Here is a 19470-nt window from a genome sequence, read left to right on the forward strand (position 1 = left end):
TATTAGATTTAAGTGAAATGTTTAGTTCGCTTCCCAGTTTAATCGAATTTAACATGATCAGACCAAAATTTTTTGATTTAAAATAGTCAAACATATTGTTCGATTAAAACTGTATATCAGGATTATTTTCAAGTATGGTAAGCAATTGAATCGGCCTAACCATCTGGTCCGGTACCTCACAACATTGAAAAATAAGGTTGAGGAGTACATGTAAAGATTAGTCCGAAATTTTGACAATTCTCCACCATTATAGAGGAGATTTTGATTTTGATTAAAGTTAGTTTACCGTGGAACCCCTCCTCAACTCAAGGAACTCGGATATAAAAAGTTTTTATACATAATTGGTAAATAAGAATTAAAAAAATAGACTGTTAATGAACAGAGGAGCATAATCCTCGCAATATCAAAGATAGACCCTCAAAGGTTGGGTACTTGTTTATAGAAAAAACTGTTGGAAGAAACTTAGATGATGTCTTGCTATGGGTTAAGAACAACCTTGGTGCACACCCTCTATGTTAACCACTGGGAAAAGTGACAAGTCTCTCTCGTGTCTCTAGGTCCAGACTAGCAGAAATCATCTAATTTGAGACACCTAAAAAAGAAATAAGGAAGTCCATAATTATAACCGCAAACAAATAAAGAAGAGAGGCTTGACTCATTCATTCTGTATGCATAATTGAAATTAGACTTGATTGAGGATTCTACTGTGCTATACACATTTTAAGAGCATATGTCATAAGTAGCAGAATGTAATCGTGCAAGACAATTACCATCCTATTTTGCACCCAACAATTATAAGTGAGTCCCATCACTTAACAAGAGTCTAATTTGTACAGAAGAGTCTAATTTGTAAAGAAGGGATCCTCTCTGGTACCGGAGAGTCCAATATTGAATAGGATTATAACACGTGGCAAAAAAATCATTCTAACGGTAATGATTTCATATTATTTTTGAATAAAAAATAAATAAATAAAATTTTAAAAAATTTTAACCACATATTTTATTAATACCAGATAGGAGTTAAACTCAATTTTCACAACAACTGATTATGGAACACTAAAGTTCATTATAAATTAGGAGACCACATTGAAAAACAAATCTAAAAGGACACATGTCAACAATTTTGTGGGAATAAAATTAAAGCAATAAATTATTATGAAGTGCCCAATCACAAACTTCTGCAACAGCAGGAGTGAAATTAAGCGGAGAAGGTTGATAGCATTTGAGAAATTTGCAGGAAGAATGAGAGCCAAGAATGAAGAAAAACGAAAGAATGAAGAGCTAAAAGCTAAAGAGAATGCAAATGGAATTAGGACAACAAATATAAATGTTTGTTTCATAGTTCTTTCAATAATAGCTCAGTCCACATTTGCAGTGAAACAAGGCATCTTCAGATTCAAATTGAGAAAATGAAAAGGTGTAAACTTTGAACAGATACATGAGCTACTTCTTGTGTAAATTAGTCCTGCCATTCTTGTTCAAGTTTTTGTACAATCACTGGTTCGAGTGTCAACCTTCTTTTCAGGAAAGGACAAGATTAACCAGTAATATGAATAATCACATTATTGAACTCTAATGTTCAAGAGTTTAATTTACCTAACCCAAAAAAACTTTATCTGAAGTCACATTGATGTTTCACGTCACTACAATGACAAATTAAAAAGATTTTCCAATTTAAGAGAGACTAGGAAAGTATGAATGGGATACCGGAATTGCTTTATCCACATAGTTCATTCCAAGCAGCAAAACTACTAACTTGCATGCCTTGCTTCTTTGCGGTTGTGTTGTAGGTGCTAACTACCTAACACATACTAGACCTCAAGAGTTGCTCAATGATTGGCATCACCAGGAATGCTGAAATAAGTGACAATCCAGGGCTTAAGTTAAGCTACAAAATGAAGTAGTGGCTATTTTACCCAAATTATTTCAGTAATGAACAGAAAGAACATTAGCCAACACATTTAAGTGCTGGTCTAAATCATGCCAGCTCTTACAGATATGAAATGGAAACTATATTCTACAAGTAAAACCATAATCATTTGGCACAAATAATTTTCACCATATAAAACCTTTACTTTGTACAATAGTTAATCCCCCACCTCAGGTACAATTACAATAAAATAAAAACCAAACTGCAACTGCCAAAATATAAAGTTCCTCTCAACATATTAGACTAAAAGTTGATATGAAAATATCATAACAATTACTAAAGAAAAAGAACCATAAAGCTATAAAAACCATAAAAATGACAAAGAAAGTACCAAGAATTAAAACAAACAATCCATCCGCATATAGTGAATTTGCAGAAGTTGGAGCGGTAGAAGTGAGTCTACATCTCAAGAAGTTATTTCTCTTATCAGCCTCTGGATTGTAGGGTATGCAAAATACAGTATGAGGAATGATGGGATAGCAAAAAGAATAGTGACTAGCAAATAAATGACTAAAATAATAGCACTGCAGGGAACCACGAAAAAGGCAATCAGAAGGAATATGATGACCAATGGAAACTTTGATGTAAAGTGAACAAAGAAATCAAGAGATTTATGAAGGCAAAAATGGTGTCTTGCACCATCACGGCCACCAACATCATTGTTAGATCCCCACGGTCCAGAATGACTTGTCGAAGCCCTTCTAAGGTTCCAATTAGTAGCTTGACTTCCCAAAAGGTTGCTCTTGGAAGACCAAATTTGTTGGCTATAATCACAATTGGAAACAACCTTTTGCCTATCACCATTCCGGCTCTCAACCATCCAAAGAAGGAAGAAGTTCTTGCAAGGATACTTAAGATTTCCTTTATAAACCAACCGGAACGATAATAGATGGCACCATGGACAAGAAATGAAAAACGGAACCTTGACTTGTTGGGTGGGAAATTTCAGCACAGCCCACTGAAGTCCTAGGACGCAATTTTTGCAGAGGGTGTGGCCACACCATAAGACATAAGGCACATTCTCAACTATGTTGAAAGATTCCCAACATATTGGGCATTCCAGCACTTCATCTCTGCTAGCATTAGAGCAGACCTCATCATCTGAGCCTTCTGCACAAGTTTGACTTAGGTCTCCAGAACTTCTTTTCCTAATGCTTGAAATGGCATTTGATGCAAAACTCCACATCATGGAAGATGAACAAGATTACAATGCAAAGACGGTAATCAATGAAACATTAGTAGTATACAAGAAACTGTCGAACAAAGAAACACTGTTTCGTGAAACTGAGCCTCAGCCACTACTCTTCCCCTGTTGACTACCAAACGAATTCAATCCTCTTAATAAAAACCTGCAAGAAAATCAATCCTCTTAATTTTGACATGACAGCTTAAAAAATTACAATCAAGGAGATATTAAGATTTTACACGCGAAAGAAAAACTAACATATTTTCAAAATACAGGCAGAGTTATATATCAACTTACAACAGTACATACCTAGGTAGTCAATTGCGAATAGCAGAGCGTAGCAGCTGACCCGAAAAAATAGCGGGTAGCGGGACAGCCACTACAGCTAAGAAAAAGTATAAGTAACTTATAGCCGACACATAAATAAACAGAAATACTAAACTAGATCATATTAAAGACACATTCCTAATTAGTAATCAAGATAAGAGTATCAGATATTCTAGAGGTGATTGAAGTTAGAGGCCGTAACAGAGTTATATCTCAAAAATTGAACCACACGAAGATGATGTAAAAATTGGGTTCAGCTAGTTTGATAAGAGATTCAATAAAGAGATGATGGGGCAAACAGTCCAAGGAAAAATCCTGCTGAGAAAAGACAGGGTGTGTTCGTGAATTAAGAAGTCTTGCAATTTTGTTCTATGTTGATGAAGAACATGTAAGCAATTGAATATGTAAACTGGAATTAGGAAGAAGAAAGAGAAGATAGAAGAAAGGTAGATGAGTAAAAATCGCATGGCTAGGAAAATCAACGTGTTAGTAGAAGGGAAAGAAGGGGAAATTCTGATTACCTAAAACCTGACAAAAAAAATATGCCACGTATTAAAAAAGAGGGGCAAAAAAGACTTTTCCCCTCTAAATTAGGGTTCCATTCGCGGCAAAATATGTAGTGGGCCACGATCTGCGATTCCTCCGCTATTTGACCTGCTATGGCCATTTGCACCACTATCCATGGTGGCGTCACAGGGAGCAGCCGAAAACCTACTACACTCTGCTATCACAGTGCTATCGCGCTATTGATTACCTAGCATCTAATACAACAAATCTATTAAGCATAGTCTACCATCCATGACAATTAGACCCATTTGTAGAACCACAGGATTCTGTATCAAAATTGAAAAGCCGCAAATTTCTGATTTATAAACAGGATAGTTACTTTATTAGCAAGAAAAATACAAAATATGGGGAAATGCTGGAAGAACCATATCTGCCATTCCTAAGAAGCATAAACTGTATTAAACCATATGATTAAAATCATTCCAAATAAACTTTCTTTTATGAGCAGCAGCTACAGAAACAGAGTTTAAATAACCGAAAAATCCAAATGAGTTACACTGCATGTGTGCTGTGTGTTCAGCCGGACCAATCAGTCAACACCACAAATCACCATACATCAAAATCATAACCCTGCCAGTTCACCACAGTCTTTAAATTACATGTTACTGTGTTAGGTTTTCATTTAACATTGTCAACCTGCCGTTTTCAATTCACATAAACACGATGAGAAAAATTCCCATGGTTGATCAACACAGCAGCTTATAACTCCTAATTACTCAACAAAATCAATCTCATTTCTAACACATAATCACTTACTGTTAGTGAAATCTCAGGAGGGTAGATGTACGTAGTCTTAACCTTCCAAGCAAGGAAACTACTTACGGAATTTAAACTCATGATCTCCACGTGTGTCTGAAAGCAAACAAACTTAACATTGCGCTGAGACTCACCATGCATATGAATATAACATCACAAGTCTTTACAAACTTCAATTAAAACACAATACATAGCAATATACAAAATATCGATATTCTAATTGGATTAACTGAATCTATAGGTATAAACGCAAAATGAGAGAACAATATCTCACCTTCAACATAAGCGTAGGATTTCGGAAGAATCGAATGTGAATTTCGCAAAGAATCGGAGAATTGTACGAATCTGGAAAGGGGAGAGAAAGAGGAGATCGATTGAGGAAGATCGCACTCTTTCAATCTCTATTCCTCTTCTGTTGTTGCGAATGAGATGAACTAAACGAAGGGTGAAAAGGGAACAGGTGATATATACGAGGACAAGAAGAGAGAAAACGACGTCGTAACAGGGTTTGTTAATTCTTAGTTTTGTGTTGAGGCTGTCAAGGAATTGTAGAACACGGTCAATTCTCCCTTTTCTTCGGATGTTTAATATTTATATTTTTTTATGTACTATAGATGTATCTCATTGTAACGGTCCGTTTAGGAGTTGGACTTTGGAGAAGGAAGAAAAAGATAGGTTTGAGAATCATAAAATAAATTTGTGAGATGACTCGCAAGTTTTTCTTTTCATTTCTTCCCCTTTAAAATTCAACTCTCAAACGGACCTTAAAAAACTAAATCATTTTATGTTATATAGTCATTTTCAACAAGTGTCGTTCTTAAGAATATAATTTTTTGACATTTTAATTTTTCTGGGATCTAATATGACTTTACACTACTAAATCAATAAGTTGTATAAGTTGTAGGTTTAATATTTGTATGTTGTTGAGAGAGAAAAAAAACTAAGATAATTTTTTCTTTAAAAAAACATGGCCACATTTCATATTAAAAAACCTAACTTGATGTTGTAAAATCTTAAATATAGTTCAATTTATTCATTTTTCTTTTCTTCTTAGAAGATAAATTTTAACGTCTTGCTTTTATTCACATTGATTATTTTATTGCATATTATTTACTGCATAAATATTCTTTCTATATAAGAATCACCAAAAAAAACAATTGGGATTAAAAATAGTAGCTATCAACAAGATATTGATCTAGTGATATAAAGTTATACTAGATACTAAGAATGATCAAAAGGTCAAAAGTTCAATTCATGTGAGCAATACTGCAATACTTGTTGGGAGGACAATCATGAACCCAAATGGATATTAGTTTCTTGTCCATAACGTGAGAATATATATTTAATAGTACAAAAAAAATGTGAAAAATATATGATGACTTCTATTTAGTTTATCATTAATCTTGAAAAGTTTAGGATCAATATAAAGAATTTTATATTGTGATTACATTATTCATCATTTATGTGTATTATATTTTTATTTAAAAGTTAATAATAATTAACATATTAATAATAAATGATGTAAGTAAAAAATTCTAACAAATGTATAAATATTAAGGGAATAATGTATGTCCTGGTGTGAGGAGAGAAATTATCTCCTCACACCCACTCATTATTTGACACTTGTGATATTTTACTTTTTGTTTTTTTATTCATTTTAAAAAAGCTGAAATGTAATGATGTGTCATTGCCTAATTGGTGTAAGGAGAGAAATTATCTCCTTACACCAGGAGATACTCCATTCTCAAATATTAAACTCCTTTTTACTTCCTTTCTTCTACTAACCCAAATTCTCTTCATCTGCTTATTTTTCAATTTTGCATATTCAGCCTGTATTGAAGAACAAAGCTACCACATTTTACATATTTTACACATGTGTTTTATTATTTTGTTTAGGTAAGTTTGTTACCTATTCATGTACTGTAAATAAGGTCTTATGCATTGATCAAATAATGAGGAAAAAAAATCATAATATTCATTTTACGCTTTCGCAATATGGTATCAGAGCCTTCATCCTGAATGCTTTGATTACCGCTACACATTCTCTAAAATATTATTATCTTCCTCTTCCAAGATTCTACAAAGAATCATCGTCATCAACTCAACATGAAGGAGAAGTTTGTGAAGAGAGAAGACGTTTCCGGAAGAAAGGCAAGAAGGAGCAACCAAGTCGTGGAAGCTGAAAAGGGCTCAAGGGGTTGAATTTTGCTGGAACAAAGACATACAAAAATGCATCTTCCACAAGTGCACGGACAATCGGTGCAACAAATTCCCTTCTCCTTTCAGAGAAGCCATTTTGACAATCTAATGCAATAAGTGCACCATCTTCTTCTTTTTGAACCTCAATGCATGCACCATATAGCAATTGTTCACATCGAAGAGAGGTCTCTTCCATCTTGAGATTTGGTGTTGGTCACAATCAAAATCTCTTCTTCACGCTCATGCTCCCTGCCTCACTATCCACTATTCATTATCAACCGGATCAACAACAACAACAAGATCAACATGATCAACAACAACAACAAGATCAACAAGATCAACAACAACAAGATCAAGTGATTGAGAAAATTCAATCACGTTAGGATCGAGATTCTGATCCATTACATTGTCACGATATATATCAAATCGAATTATCAAGTTGAAATCATTGTCATTTAACCCTCCAGCTTGAGGGGGACTATTGAAGAACAAAGCTATCACATTTTACATATTTTACACATTTTACACATGTGTTTTATTAGTTTGTTAATTAATTTGTTTATGTAAGTTTGTTACCTATTCATGTACTATAAATAAGGTCTGATGTCTTGATCAAATAATGAGAAAAATTCATAATATTCATTTTATACTTTCACAATATTTTCGCAATAGCCTGAAATCAAATAAAGTGAGTTAGTTTTTAAGTTAATTTATTCGAATTAAATTGTAATTCATATAAATGTTTTTTATACTTCCAATGAATTATATTTCTTAAGTTATTAAAAATATGCCTCTCAAAATAATTATCTTAACATGTCATACTACCAGTTTTATTTTATTTCTTAAAATGCCAATTATATGATTTAAACAAGTGTTTGGAAACCTTAATGAAATAAACAGTTAAAAATAATCGAGAAAAAGATATATGTACTGATCGTATAAGATTTTATATAATCACTGTATTATTTGTTATTTATTTTTAATTATCATCAACTTTTAAATAAAATAGTACAAATAAATAATAAATATTATATAACCATATCTAAATCTTTAAACGATTGGTGTATATACACTCTAAATAATAAGACAAGGAGTGTGGCTTACATAAAGCAGAGAGAACCATTCGACGACTATTCGAGTACGTAAAATACATTAAGCCCACATGTACATTATCGCGTGTTCACGTAAAGTAACTTTGAAAGGGTTGATGCACCATATAAGAGACTCTCATCATCTATTTGAACCTTTATATGGTAAATATACCTATTAGTACTATATGTTATTTTTTATAACAAAAAGGATTAGTTTCTTACGTTGAAAGGATATATTTGGTAGTATAAAAAAGATATGTTCTTTCTTTATACATATTTTGTACTCTTTAATTAATTATAAACTAGTCATTTCATGTAACTTTTAAAAATATAAAAATAACACGGATAACTGTAATTTTTTCATTTATTATCATTATCAATTGCAAGAAGCTTGTGGAACAGTATTTTTTGGTACATCTTATGGTTTAGTATTTTTTTTATACTATCCACAGGGACATATGGCCTAACATGAAAATGAATCAAAAACAATATTGAAATCTTTTTTCAATATTCTTGGAATCTAGAGGTGTTATTTTTTATAATTTTTTCAATTGGGTTTCGAAAATGTTAAAAAATTACATTCTTGATATCATCTTGTATGATTAGAATGAGATTGTGTTTCTACCATCCAATGCAGAATAGGCACGACCCATAGGATTTCGAATGACTAAAAATAAAACTTCGTGACTGAATCGCAAAGAACATACTAGGAACTTCAAATAACAAAAAACACACATCATAGGTTACCTAACTTCAAAAAACACAAGAAAAAAAATTTATACACTTAACTTGTTTTTTTTGGTATAACTACAGTTATATCCCATACCGTGTTGAACACGTAATAGTTAATCTCCAAGAGAGTCACGAAGTTGAAAACATTGATGGTGTTTGTTTAGAGGATGTAGTGTTTGTGGGATACTGGGATGAATGAGAAGAGATAGTTGGTTAAGGGGGAAGAAAGAGTGGGATGATAGATAAAAAGTGGGTAAAGGTAATTTGTGGGAAATTAAAGTGGGTGTATTTATATAGTTTGGGGGTGTTACATTTTTACTCAATGTAGTTCGGAATAGTTAGCTTGGTCTGTTTAATCAAATTGTTCTTAAAACAAAATGTAATATTATCTTCAGAAAGAAAGGATTGGATGAAGGTCTATGCAAGGAAGAAAGATGGGTTGACTTTTCATTATTAGAAAGCTCAATAGTTTTTAGAAAGGTCAATTGAATTGTTTTGAGAAAGAATCCAAATTCTTGAGTGGAGTAGAATTTGGCAAATATTACTTTAAGTGTAACATTTATACACCGTTAGTATAAAGATTTAGATATATTAGATTTGTAATTCAATAAAAGCTATTTTTAGATAATAGTTATAGTTAATTATGGTTGTTGAAACTATAAATAGTAAGTATGCCTTGTATTCAAAGTAAGTGTGAATAACAAGTTCAAGTATTTTTCTTCTCATCTTCACAAAGCATTTCTCATCTTCATTTTACTTTCTTTGATAATTCTGCCATTGAGTGAGAGTGAGGTGTGTGCAAATTCCGTTTTCTTCCAACAAATTGGTATCAAGAGCTAGAGCAAGATCACATCCTTCTCTCTTCTTCAACATTATGAGTCATCAAAGCAATTCCTTTCCAGCAAATCTACCCATTCTTGACGGTAAAAACTGGAGTAGATGGAACATTCAAATGAAAGCCATCATGTGATTCCAAGAAATTGAAGAGATTGTGGAAGAAGGATACCCAAAGATTGATGAAGCTTCAACAGAACTACAAAGGATTGCATACAAGGAGAATAGGAAGAGAGATTGCAAGGCAATGTGCCTCATCCATCAATGTGTGGATGAAGCACATTTTGAGAAAATTGCAGCAGCAAGATCATCACATGAAGCATGGCAAATTCTGCCGAAAAGTAACAAGGGTGTAGAGCAGCTAAAGAAAGTTAGGCTGCAAACTATGAGGCGCCAATATGAATTGATGGAGATGGAGATGAGTGAAAGAATTGCACAATTCTTTCACAGAATTATCAGCCTAACGAATGAGATGAAGGCGTGTGGTGACGTGATCAAGGATCCAACAATCATAGAGAAGGTTTTGAGAACTCTAACACCAAACTTTGATCATATAGTCGTGGCAATTGAGGAATCCAAGAACCTTGCAGAACTGAAGATTGAGGAACTACAAGGTTCCCTCGAGGCTCATGAGCAGAGGCTCATTGAGAGATCCATTGAGAAGTCCACTAATCAAGCCTTGCAGGCTGAGATTACCAAGAGAGGAGGAGGACTTTACAAAAGTGGAATCAGGAACCGAGGCAGAGGGAGAGACTATAGAGGGAAGAGTTCAAACCAACAAGATCAGGAAAGACCTGATCAAGATCACTCACTAAGCTCAATCAAGAAAACAGAAGCCAACAATGGGAGATGAGGAAAGAAAAGATTAAACAGAAAGAGGATCAAGTGTTTCAATTGCAACAAGATTGGACACTTTTCATATGAGTGTCAATCCTCCCCAGGTCAATTTGATTCAAATGGCAGACACCACAATGAGGCACATATGGTGAAGGAGGAGAGGATTGGCAAAGATGATGAGACCCCTATTCTGCTAATGATGACAACCAATCAAGAAATCAGAAGTAGTGAAACTTGGTACATAGACTCTGGCTGCTCCAACCACATGACAGGTCATAGGAACTGGCTTGTCAATTTTGATTCAAGCATGAGGAGTAAAGTCAGATTTGCAGACAACAGAGTAATCCAAGCTGAAGGCATTGGAGATGTGATGATCACAAAGAAGGATAAAGGCAAAGCAATGATCACAGATGTTCTATTTGTGCCAAATATGAGAAACAATCTCATCAGCTTGGGGCAACTACTAGAGAAAGGCTTCTCAGTGAATATGCAAAATGGGTACCTAGAGATCTTTGATCCTACAACAAGGAAGATCCTGAGGACTCACCTCACAGAAAACATAACATTCCAGGTGAATCTCAATGCCTTAATGTTAAAAGGCTAACTGATGATACATGGCTATGGCACATGAGACTTGGTCACCTAAACTTTAAAGACCTAAGTCTCATGAAAGCCAAAAACCTGGTTCTTGGTTTGCCAATAGTTCAGGTACCTAAGAAAGCTTGTGATAGTTGCCTAATCAGCAAGTAGCCAAGGTCCTCATTCAGAAAATTCACTGCATCTAGAGTCAACAATCTGCTGCACATTGTGTACTCAGATGTCTGTGGACCATTGGAGATTCCCTCCCTAGGTGGAAACAAATATTTGTCACCTTTGTGGATGAATTCAGCAGGAAACTCTAGCTCTATTTGATCAAGGCTAAAAGTGATGTGTTTGGCATATTCAAGATCTTCAAAAACATGGTTGAGAAACAATCAGAAAAATCAATCAGGATACTAAGAACAGATGGTGGAGGTGAGTTTGTATCCAAAGAATTTGAAGACTTTTGCATCAAAAATGGAATTCAACATGAAGTAACATCACCCTACACTCCCTAGCATAATGGAGTTGAAATCTGCCACAGAATCTATGGGGTGAGGCTGCAACAACTGCAGCTTATGTTCTAAACCATTGTCCTACAAAAATGCTAGAACTCAAGGTACCTGAAGAAATCTGGTCAGGAAGGAAACCCTCCATCAAGCACTTTAAGATCTTTGGGTCACTATGCTATATGCATATCTCTGATCAAAAAAGGAGAAATCTGGATGATAAAAGTGAACAGATGATTTTTATAGGATACAATCCAACAGGATCCTACAAACTTCTAAATCCAAAGACACTCAAAGTCATGTTCAGTAGAGATGTGCACTTTGTTGAGTCAAGCTCTTGGAAGGAAGTGAATTCAACATCAGAACCAACCACTCAGATTCAGCTAGAATGCAATGCACAAGAAAAATACGCTGAGACTAATGATCCAAATGGGGATGAGCATCAGGCAGAGACACTTGCTGATAGGAGTGAGTCAGGAAGGCCAAGCAGAACTAGAAACTTGCCCACCAGACTCAGGGAGTATCAAATTGTTCCTGATGATAACTTAACTGATGAAGGATAATTGGTTCAATATATTGCACTATTTGCAGATGCTGAACCAATCTCAATTGATGAAGTAGTGAATAGTAAGGTGTGGAAGGAAACAATGCTGGAAGAATTAAAGTCAATTGCCAAGAATGAAACATGGGAACTAGTACAATTCCCAACTGACAAGAAACCCATTGCAGTAAAGTGGGTGTTCAAGACTAAACTCAATCCAGATGGAACCACTGCCAAGCACAAAGCAAGACTTGTGGCTAAGGGATTTATGCAGAAAGAAGGAGTTGACTTCTCTGAATTTTTTGCTCCAGTTGCAAGGCTAGAAACTGTAAGATGTTGGTTGTCTTAGCAAATTGGAACAATTGGGACATATGACAGCTGAATGTTAAGTCAGCTTTTCTCAATGGTCCTCTTGAGGAGAAAGTGTATGTCAAGCAGCCACCAGGATTTGAAATCAAAGGCAATGAGGATAAGGTGTATAGACTAAAAAAAGGCCCTTTATGGATTGAGACAAGCTCCAAGAGCTTGGAACAAAAGAATAGATTCATTTTTTCTGAGTTCAGGATTCAAGAAGTGTGAAGTAGAGCATGGTGTGTATGTGAAGAATTTGAGTAAGCATGACATCCTGATTATCTGCCTTTATGTGGATGATTTATTAATCACAGGTAGCAGCTCAGTTAAGATTGAAGAAATAAAGCTAGGCCTCAAGTCTGAATTTGAAATGTGTGATCTAGGCAAGCTATCTTACTTCATTGGGATCAAATTCAGGCAAGTCAAGGAAGAGATCTTCATGCATCAAAGAAAGTACACACAAGATGTGCTAAGAAAATTCAACATGTTGAATTGCAACTTTGTTGAGACACCTGCAGAGACTAATCTAAAGCTAGATAAACAAGAACATGAAGCAGAGATTGATGGCACACTGTTTAGACAGATTGTTGGATGCCTAAGATTTCTTTGCCATACAAGACCAGAGGTTGCACACAGTGTTGGTGTTGTGAGTAGATTCATGAATGATCCAAGGAAATCACATCTTGTTGCTGCTAAGAAAATTCTAAGATACCTAAGGGGTACTCCTGAGTTTGGAATTCTATTCCATAAGTCAATAGAGAACAGAGTGCAGCTAGTTGCTTACTCTGATTCAGATTGGAGTGGAGATCCACTAGAAAAGAAAAGCACCATGGGCTATGTGTTCTTCCTATCTGGTTCACCAACATCTTGGTGTTCTAAGAAGTAAGAGGTGGTGGCTTTGTCCACTTGTGAGGCAGAATACATTTCAACATGTCATGCTACTTGTCAAGCACTATGGATGACTTCTTTGCTTGAAGAATTGGGGGTTGATTTTGGAGGTATAGTAGAGTTGTTGGTTGACAATAAATCTGCTTCAATTTGGCGAAAAATCCTATATCTCATGGACGAAGCAAGCACATAGAAAAGAAATACCATTTCCTTAGAAACCAAGTTGAGAAAGGCAAGATACGATTGAAGCATTATGGGACAGCCTTACAAGTTGTAGATGTAATGACCAAATCATTGAAGATAGATAGGTTTAAAGAGTTAAGGAAAATGTTAAGTGTAATATGTTTGTAGTTGTTTTAAATTAAGGGAGAGTATTGGATTTGTAATTCAATAAAAGCTATTTTTAGATAGTAGTTATAATTAGTTATGGTTGTTGAAACTATAAATAGTATAAGTATGCCTTGTATTCAAAGTAAGTGTGAATAACAAGTTCAAGCATTTTTCTTCTCATCTTCACAAAGCATTTCTCATCTTCATTTTACTTCGATAATTCTACCATTGAGTGAGAGTGTAGTGTGTGCAAATTCTGTTTTCTTCCAACAAGATACACTTATTACATAATCATCATTCATTTAGATTACGTTTTTTTAAAGAGTTGATGATAATTAAATATCAATAATAAATAATGCAATAATATCGTAAAAAACTCATATTATGAGTGAATAATCTTTTTCTATATTAGTTTTGCATTTGTATTGCAATCGAAGTCTTTCACTATATTAGAAAATTTATTCAAGCACTATACAAAAATGCGATAAGTTCTTCAATATGTTGGATATAAAAAATATTGACTATGTAAAATTATACAATCATTTCCCTCAAATATATATGATTTGTCACACTGACAATTGTCATTGATTCCACTCCTCCACTCAACAACATAGCAATTAAGGAGAAAAGACAAGCAAATAACTTTTTTGTATTGGCAATCCCAACCTAACTAACATCATTTTGTAGGCATCTTTGTATTTCATGACTCTGCAGCCGTCCATTTTCTTTCATTCATCTCTAAAACTCATCTCACAAAATACCCTTAGAGGCAAACAAATAGAGATGAAAAAAATAGATTTAAAAATTATAGCAGAATATCACCCAGAATTGGCAAGAGCTGATTGCAATACATCCTCAAGATACTTCTCAGCAGCAGCATACTGTCTTTTCTTATCCTCGATTGCTAAGGCAGCCAAAGCTTTGTCCTGCACAATCCAAGCCACATAAGTAGAAAATATAAGGAGAGTAAACACGATATCGTTCTACGATATTCCGAAACTATAACAAATTAACAGAATGTGAAACATAAAATACTGGAGGTAAATCTTGGTAGCTCCTCAGAGTATCAAGGATGGGCTTAGTCTTCTTCTCCAGATCCTTCCTATGCTCAGCCGTTTCGACCAACACCCTATGGCTAACCTCTGGGGCGTAACCTGCGTGATTGAGCATTGCCTGCACCAAAAGATCGGTAGTATAAACACACAGTAGAATAACAATTGTAAATATAGGTAAAAATCAGTTTGCCACACTGGTGTTGCCTGCTTATAATTTGTTGTTGTTCCGTTATATGTAAAGTTGTAAACCACATGAATATAAACTGATTTTGACCCTTAAAATAATACTAATACTATTCACGATTTCAATTTAGACAATGATGTTAATTTTTTGCTAACTTCACAGTCTTTACACAAAAGGGTTGCAGCCTTGTAGGTCAAAGCTGAGGGTGTTACACAATGCTTGTCGTCATCAAGAATCATGCAGATGCAAAGTCCCAGGTCAAAACTCATCCTAACTATGAATAGCGGAAGAGTTTATTCTATAGCATTCATGAACATGAGAGTGATAGAAGCTTTTGTTCTTGTTTTTTGCTTTCAGTAATCACTAATCAGCATAAGGAACATAGAAGTTTTTTCTTGGTTTAGCCGTTTTTCTCTATCAACCATCAAGTCTCTACATCCTTATCTTCCCTACATGCTTTAGAGTCAAATTTATCATATTATATAATATAAGACTACCCCTAATGCTAGGTGGTGACCAGGATTGCAATTAAGGAAAATAATTCCAGCTTTACTCATTATCTTCTATTGCACACTATTTTCTTGCAAACATGCCTTATCTCTGTTTTCTTGTTTGACCAAGCTAGCTAGCCAGTGCACGATACGCTCACCTAGCGGGGTCTGAGGAGGGTAGATGTAACAGCCTTACCTTTATAAGCGAAGAAGTTTTTTCCAGGATATGAACCCATGACCTCCAGATCACGAGGCAAGCGACCTTCCAGTTTCACCGAGACTCACCTTTTGAGTATTACTGCAATGTAATCTATATTATTTTTATGCTTTTTAGTTCCTTTTGTTAAAGTTACTTTAGACTGCAAGGTAAAATAAAATTATAGTTTTTATGCTATAACGGGGTTTCATAGAAAAGGGGATTATTCACTTCTTTCCTGAATGACAGAAGTTTTGTTCTGTATTCCCTGGTATTAAACAGAAGAAGAGCCCTCTTTGGCTATATATTTTATCTCCTTGCCCCTCCTTGTATCTAAATATATTTCCTGAAATCTAAGATTTAATCATAGGGCATTTTATCTTAAGATCATATACATTCAACCATTTTTCCTGTCAGTTCCAAATATATCTCCTCAACTTGAAGAATTGATTTATGGAAAGACAAAAAGGGTGATTTACCTTAAAGTTAGAACATTGCTGCAAGTACTGCCTTTCTTTTGCAGCCATTACTTGCAAGTTTGTCTTCCAATTTTCCATCTGAACCTCACATGGGGCTACTTCGTCTTCTAATTGAGCAAGTGTTCTGCATAAAATTGTTTCATATAAAATTAGCAACACCAAAAAACAGAGCATTCATCTTCTGCACAGAGCTTAAATGTTCCCTTCGGGTCCACATACAAGTTTCAAAAGAATGGTACTTTCCTAAATGCACATAAGTCGATTGAAAGCATACCTCTTTAAATAAGTTAGCCTGGCTATAGCCTTTCTAGTGAAATCAAGGAGAATTTTGGACTCCTTTTGCACCTTAGCTCTTTTCTCCTCTACACCAGTCTTCCTCAAGGAAATATCACCCATTGCTACAAGAAAGCTAAACACAACTTACAACGTTCAAACAAAATGCACAGAAACACACAAAAAAGTTCAAACTCAAAATTCACATTGGTGAAAGCAAAACCAACCTGCTCAGTTCAGTGTCTCTTATGTTCAACAAGTTGGCCACATTTGCAAGAACTTGTGCCGATGCAACCACGTTTGAGGGCAAACTCTCCTGGGCCAAACCCACATTTTCCAAAATCTCTTTAATCCTAGCAGCTACAACAACAAAACTCAATACAGTGCTTTTATTCATGAAGATCGCCTAATTTCAAGCAAACACCCTTTTAACGAACATCAATATACCAGACCCCAAATCATCAACTTTTTTTACTTTTTGTTTAAGAGCCTCATTATCTATAAATCAATTTGGACTCTGAGTAATCCAATACAAGTCGAGAAAACCTATTTAAGGAGGCTAAGCTCTCCCTATGCGTTTTCCATTTACAAGACTTCACCAGCCAGTATCAGAAAATAAATTGCTACAAAATACATCCACTAAAAACTAGAGACCCAAAACCATCAATTTTTATTGGTGAGAGACCCTCGGTATTAGAAAACCACTTTGGACTCCAACTAATTCCACTCCAGTCAGGAAGACCAAATTCGGAGGTGAAGATCTTCCAACACCAATTTTTGTTCATTCATGAGACCTTGCTCAAGGGAACCAAACTCATAGTCCCTAACAACAATATATATCCGTTACTAACACTCTACATATCCTGAAAATCTCTTAGAACTATGTGTGTATGGTTTCACATTTGAAGCCTCCAAAATCACTATTCAAGATGCAAACATGGTTTGGACTTCATGTCATAATTTTACAAATCAAATTTGGATCCTCTAAAATTATGTTTTGCAAGAGAGAAAATGTAGCTTTTGCTTTTGATTAAACTTTTACCCTAAACTATCCTACTAAACTTAGATTTTAGAATAAAACATTCAAACATGAACCACATCACTATAAACTCAATTATAATGGAGATCAGTTTTACGGAATAAAGTTACTTGGAATCTTCTCTTGCAAACGCTCACTCAAACACACACTACGGGTAGTTCCAGTAAAGTTGGTAAACCATAAATTTCAATTATCAATTAATTAATGAACAAGATCATCCCCTTAAAAAAGGCGGCTCGGTGTACGAGGTTGCTACTTAGTGGGGTTTGAGGAGAGTACATGCTAAGAGACTATTTGCCGGATTTGAATTCATGACTTTATGGTTGCTAAGCAACAACCTTACCGTGCACTTGCCCCAAAAATAAAATAAAACATTTATAAAATACGAGTCTGGGATGAAAATTGAAAAGAATTTGATGAGACAAAAGAGGAAGCATACCTTGAGAACGGTACTCAGAGGCTTTTTGACGGAAATCGCGAGCGACAAGACGTGCGGCTTCATCTTTGGCCTTTGAAACAGTTAAGAGATTGTACAAATGTGAAACACTACGAGGAGTGTATTCAAATTCTGGTACGGATTTTCCGGCGGCTTCAAATGTCTTGGCTAACCATTCCTTCACTTCTCCGATCCGTGACGCGTCGGAACTGCTCTTTGGCTCTGTCACCAAAGGATCTTGATCGTTCATTTTTTCTTTCGCTTTTCTTCTTTCAATGGATTGTGAAGAATGTATGTATCTCTTTGTTCTCTCTTTTCATGAAGATGAAAAGTATAGACGGCAGATGGATGAATTTGTAATTGGATATTAATTTTAATGAAATGAGTATTTGATTTTTTGAATGGGAACTGAAAACATTTTGAAAAAAATCTTGTTTTCTTTTTGAAAATCATTCCAACAAAATATTTTCTAAAATCATTTTTTTTAAATCACTTTTAAAAGTTATTTTTTAATAAAAAATATTATTTTACTTTTTTAAGAAACACTTTTTAAAAAATGTTTTTTAAACCTTTTAAAGAAATATTAATTTTCACAATATTTTACAACTATGTGATGTTTAAGTTTTTATACATAAAGTTTATAGCAAATATCTATATATATTAGGGAATCCACTTACTCTACATCTTAGCCATCAATTCTAAGAAAATTCAATGGTTTGAATTAATGAGTAGATCTAAACCATTATATTTTCCTAGAATTGATGAATAAGATATGAAGTAAGTCGATCACCTCTTTATATACTATGTATTTAAGAACAAAATTTTAATATTAACCATATCCACATATCCTATAATTGATTTCAATTTCATAAAAAAATCAAAGTGAGGGATAAGATATTGAATGAAATTGAAAAACAAAGAAACCGATTGTGAATGTTTGTTTTTCTTTTCAGATTGGTTAGATATTCATCTAAATGGATAAATATATGGATATAATGGATAAGTTTAAATCCATCAATTACTAAAATTTTTCATTGGATTATATTCATTAGCTCTAATGAATGAATTTAATTTTCTTAGGTTGTGAATTATGAATAATTATTACCTAATCAAAACCAAAGAGACAAAGAAAGGAAATGGAGAAAGATGTGTTGGCTGACTGAGACTGATTTAGAGACCTGAGGTTGAAGTTACATTGAGTGCACTCTTATTAAACTCGGCTTAAACCGACCTACAATGAACAACTTATCGGTTCAAGTCGTCATTCAATCGACCATGAATCATAAACGGTATGAATGAGTTTCAATTGATTATTTTATGCATAAATTGGTAATTATGTCAGCCGAACTGGCAGAATCAATCAACTTATTTACAAAACCTCAATAGGAGGAAAAAAAACTAGTTCTTTCAAATTATTTGTCGTTGTTGGAATTTTTGTCATTTATTAGATTATGTTGTAACAAAATGTTAGTCGTTTAATTAAATTTTAAACTTATTTGTCCACTTTTATTGTAATTAAAACTTGAAATTTATGTTGTTTAATAGAAAGAAAGATGATGAAGGAAGAACCAGATTGAGCTTGTATGATGCTCAATCTGGAGAAGAATATTTGCAAAGTGAAAGAAGGAAAAACTATGAATGATACCTATTTTCCTTTCTT

General features: G+C 34.3%; 3 protein-coding genes across 7 annotated transcripts; 1 reads left to right on the top strand and 2 right to left on the bottom strand.

Annotated features, from left to right (window-relative positions):
* LOC109337190 (AUGMIN subunit 1-like) lies at window positions 672-18146 on the bottom strand. 2 transcript variants are annotated; one of them, XM_019574120.1, is made up of 7 exons: window positions 17814-18146; window positions 16563-16695; window positions 16337-16471; window positions 16063-16186; window positions 14693-14830; window positions 14412-14583; window positions 672-687 (listed from the first exon to the last, which is right to left on the bottom strand). In XM_019574120.1, exons 1-6 carry the CDS (start codon window positions 18058-18060, stop codon window positions 14476-14478), a joined length of 885 nt encoding a protein of 294 aa, XP_019429665.1. In that variant the 5' UTR covers window positions 18061-18146; the 3' UTR covers window positions 672-687; window positions 14412-14475. The 2 variants fall into 2 exon arrangements, with proteins under 2 accessions (XP_019429665.1, XP_019429658.1); XM_019574113.1 differs by lacking the exon at window positions 672-687 and adding an exon at window positions 14128-14340 and having other exon boundaries at window positions 14406-14583.
* LOC109337205 lies at window positions 1594-5249 on the bottom strand. Of its 4 annotated transcripts, none has more exons than XR_002106416.1 (3): window positions 5041-5249; window positions 2262-3279; window positions 1594-1854 (listed from the first exon to the last, which is right to left on the bottom strand). XR_002106416.1 is itself a non-coding variant. In XM_019574141.1 (2 exons), the coding sequence occupies exon 2, from the start codon at window positions 3117-3119 to the stop codon at window positions 2337-2339; it is 783 nt and encodes a 260-aa protein (XP_019429686.1). In that variant the 5' UTR covers window positions 3120-3246; window positions 5041-5248; the 3' UTR covers window positions 2042-2336. The 4 variants fall into 4 exon arrangements, 2 of the variants coding, with proteins under 2 accessions (XP_019429686.1, XP_019429675.1); XR_002106419.1 differs by having other exon boundaries at window positions 1830-1921; XM_019574141.1 differs by lacking the exon at window positions 1594-1854 and having other exon boundaries at window positions 2042-3246; window positions 5041-5248.
* LOC109327607 lies at window positions 9870-10475 on the top strand. Its single transcript, XM_019560787.1, has one exon. The coding sequence runs from the start codon at window positions 9870-9872 to the stop codon at window positions 10473-10475; it is 606 nt and encodes a 201-aa protein (XP_019416332.1).

Source organism: Lupinus angustifolius, chromosome LG02 (assembly GCF_001865875.1).
Source record: "Lupinus angustifolius cultivar Tanjil chromosome LG02, LupAngTanjil_v1.0, whole genome shotgun sequence".
NCBI lineage: Eukaryota > Viridiplantae > Streptophyta > Magnoliopsida > Fabales > Fabaceae > Lupinus > Lupinus angustifolius.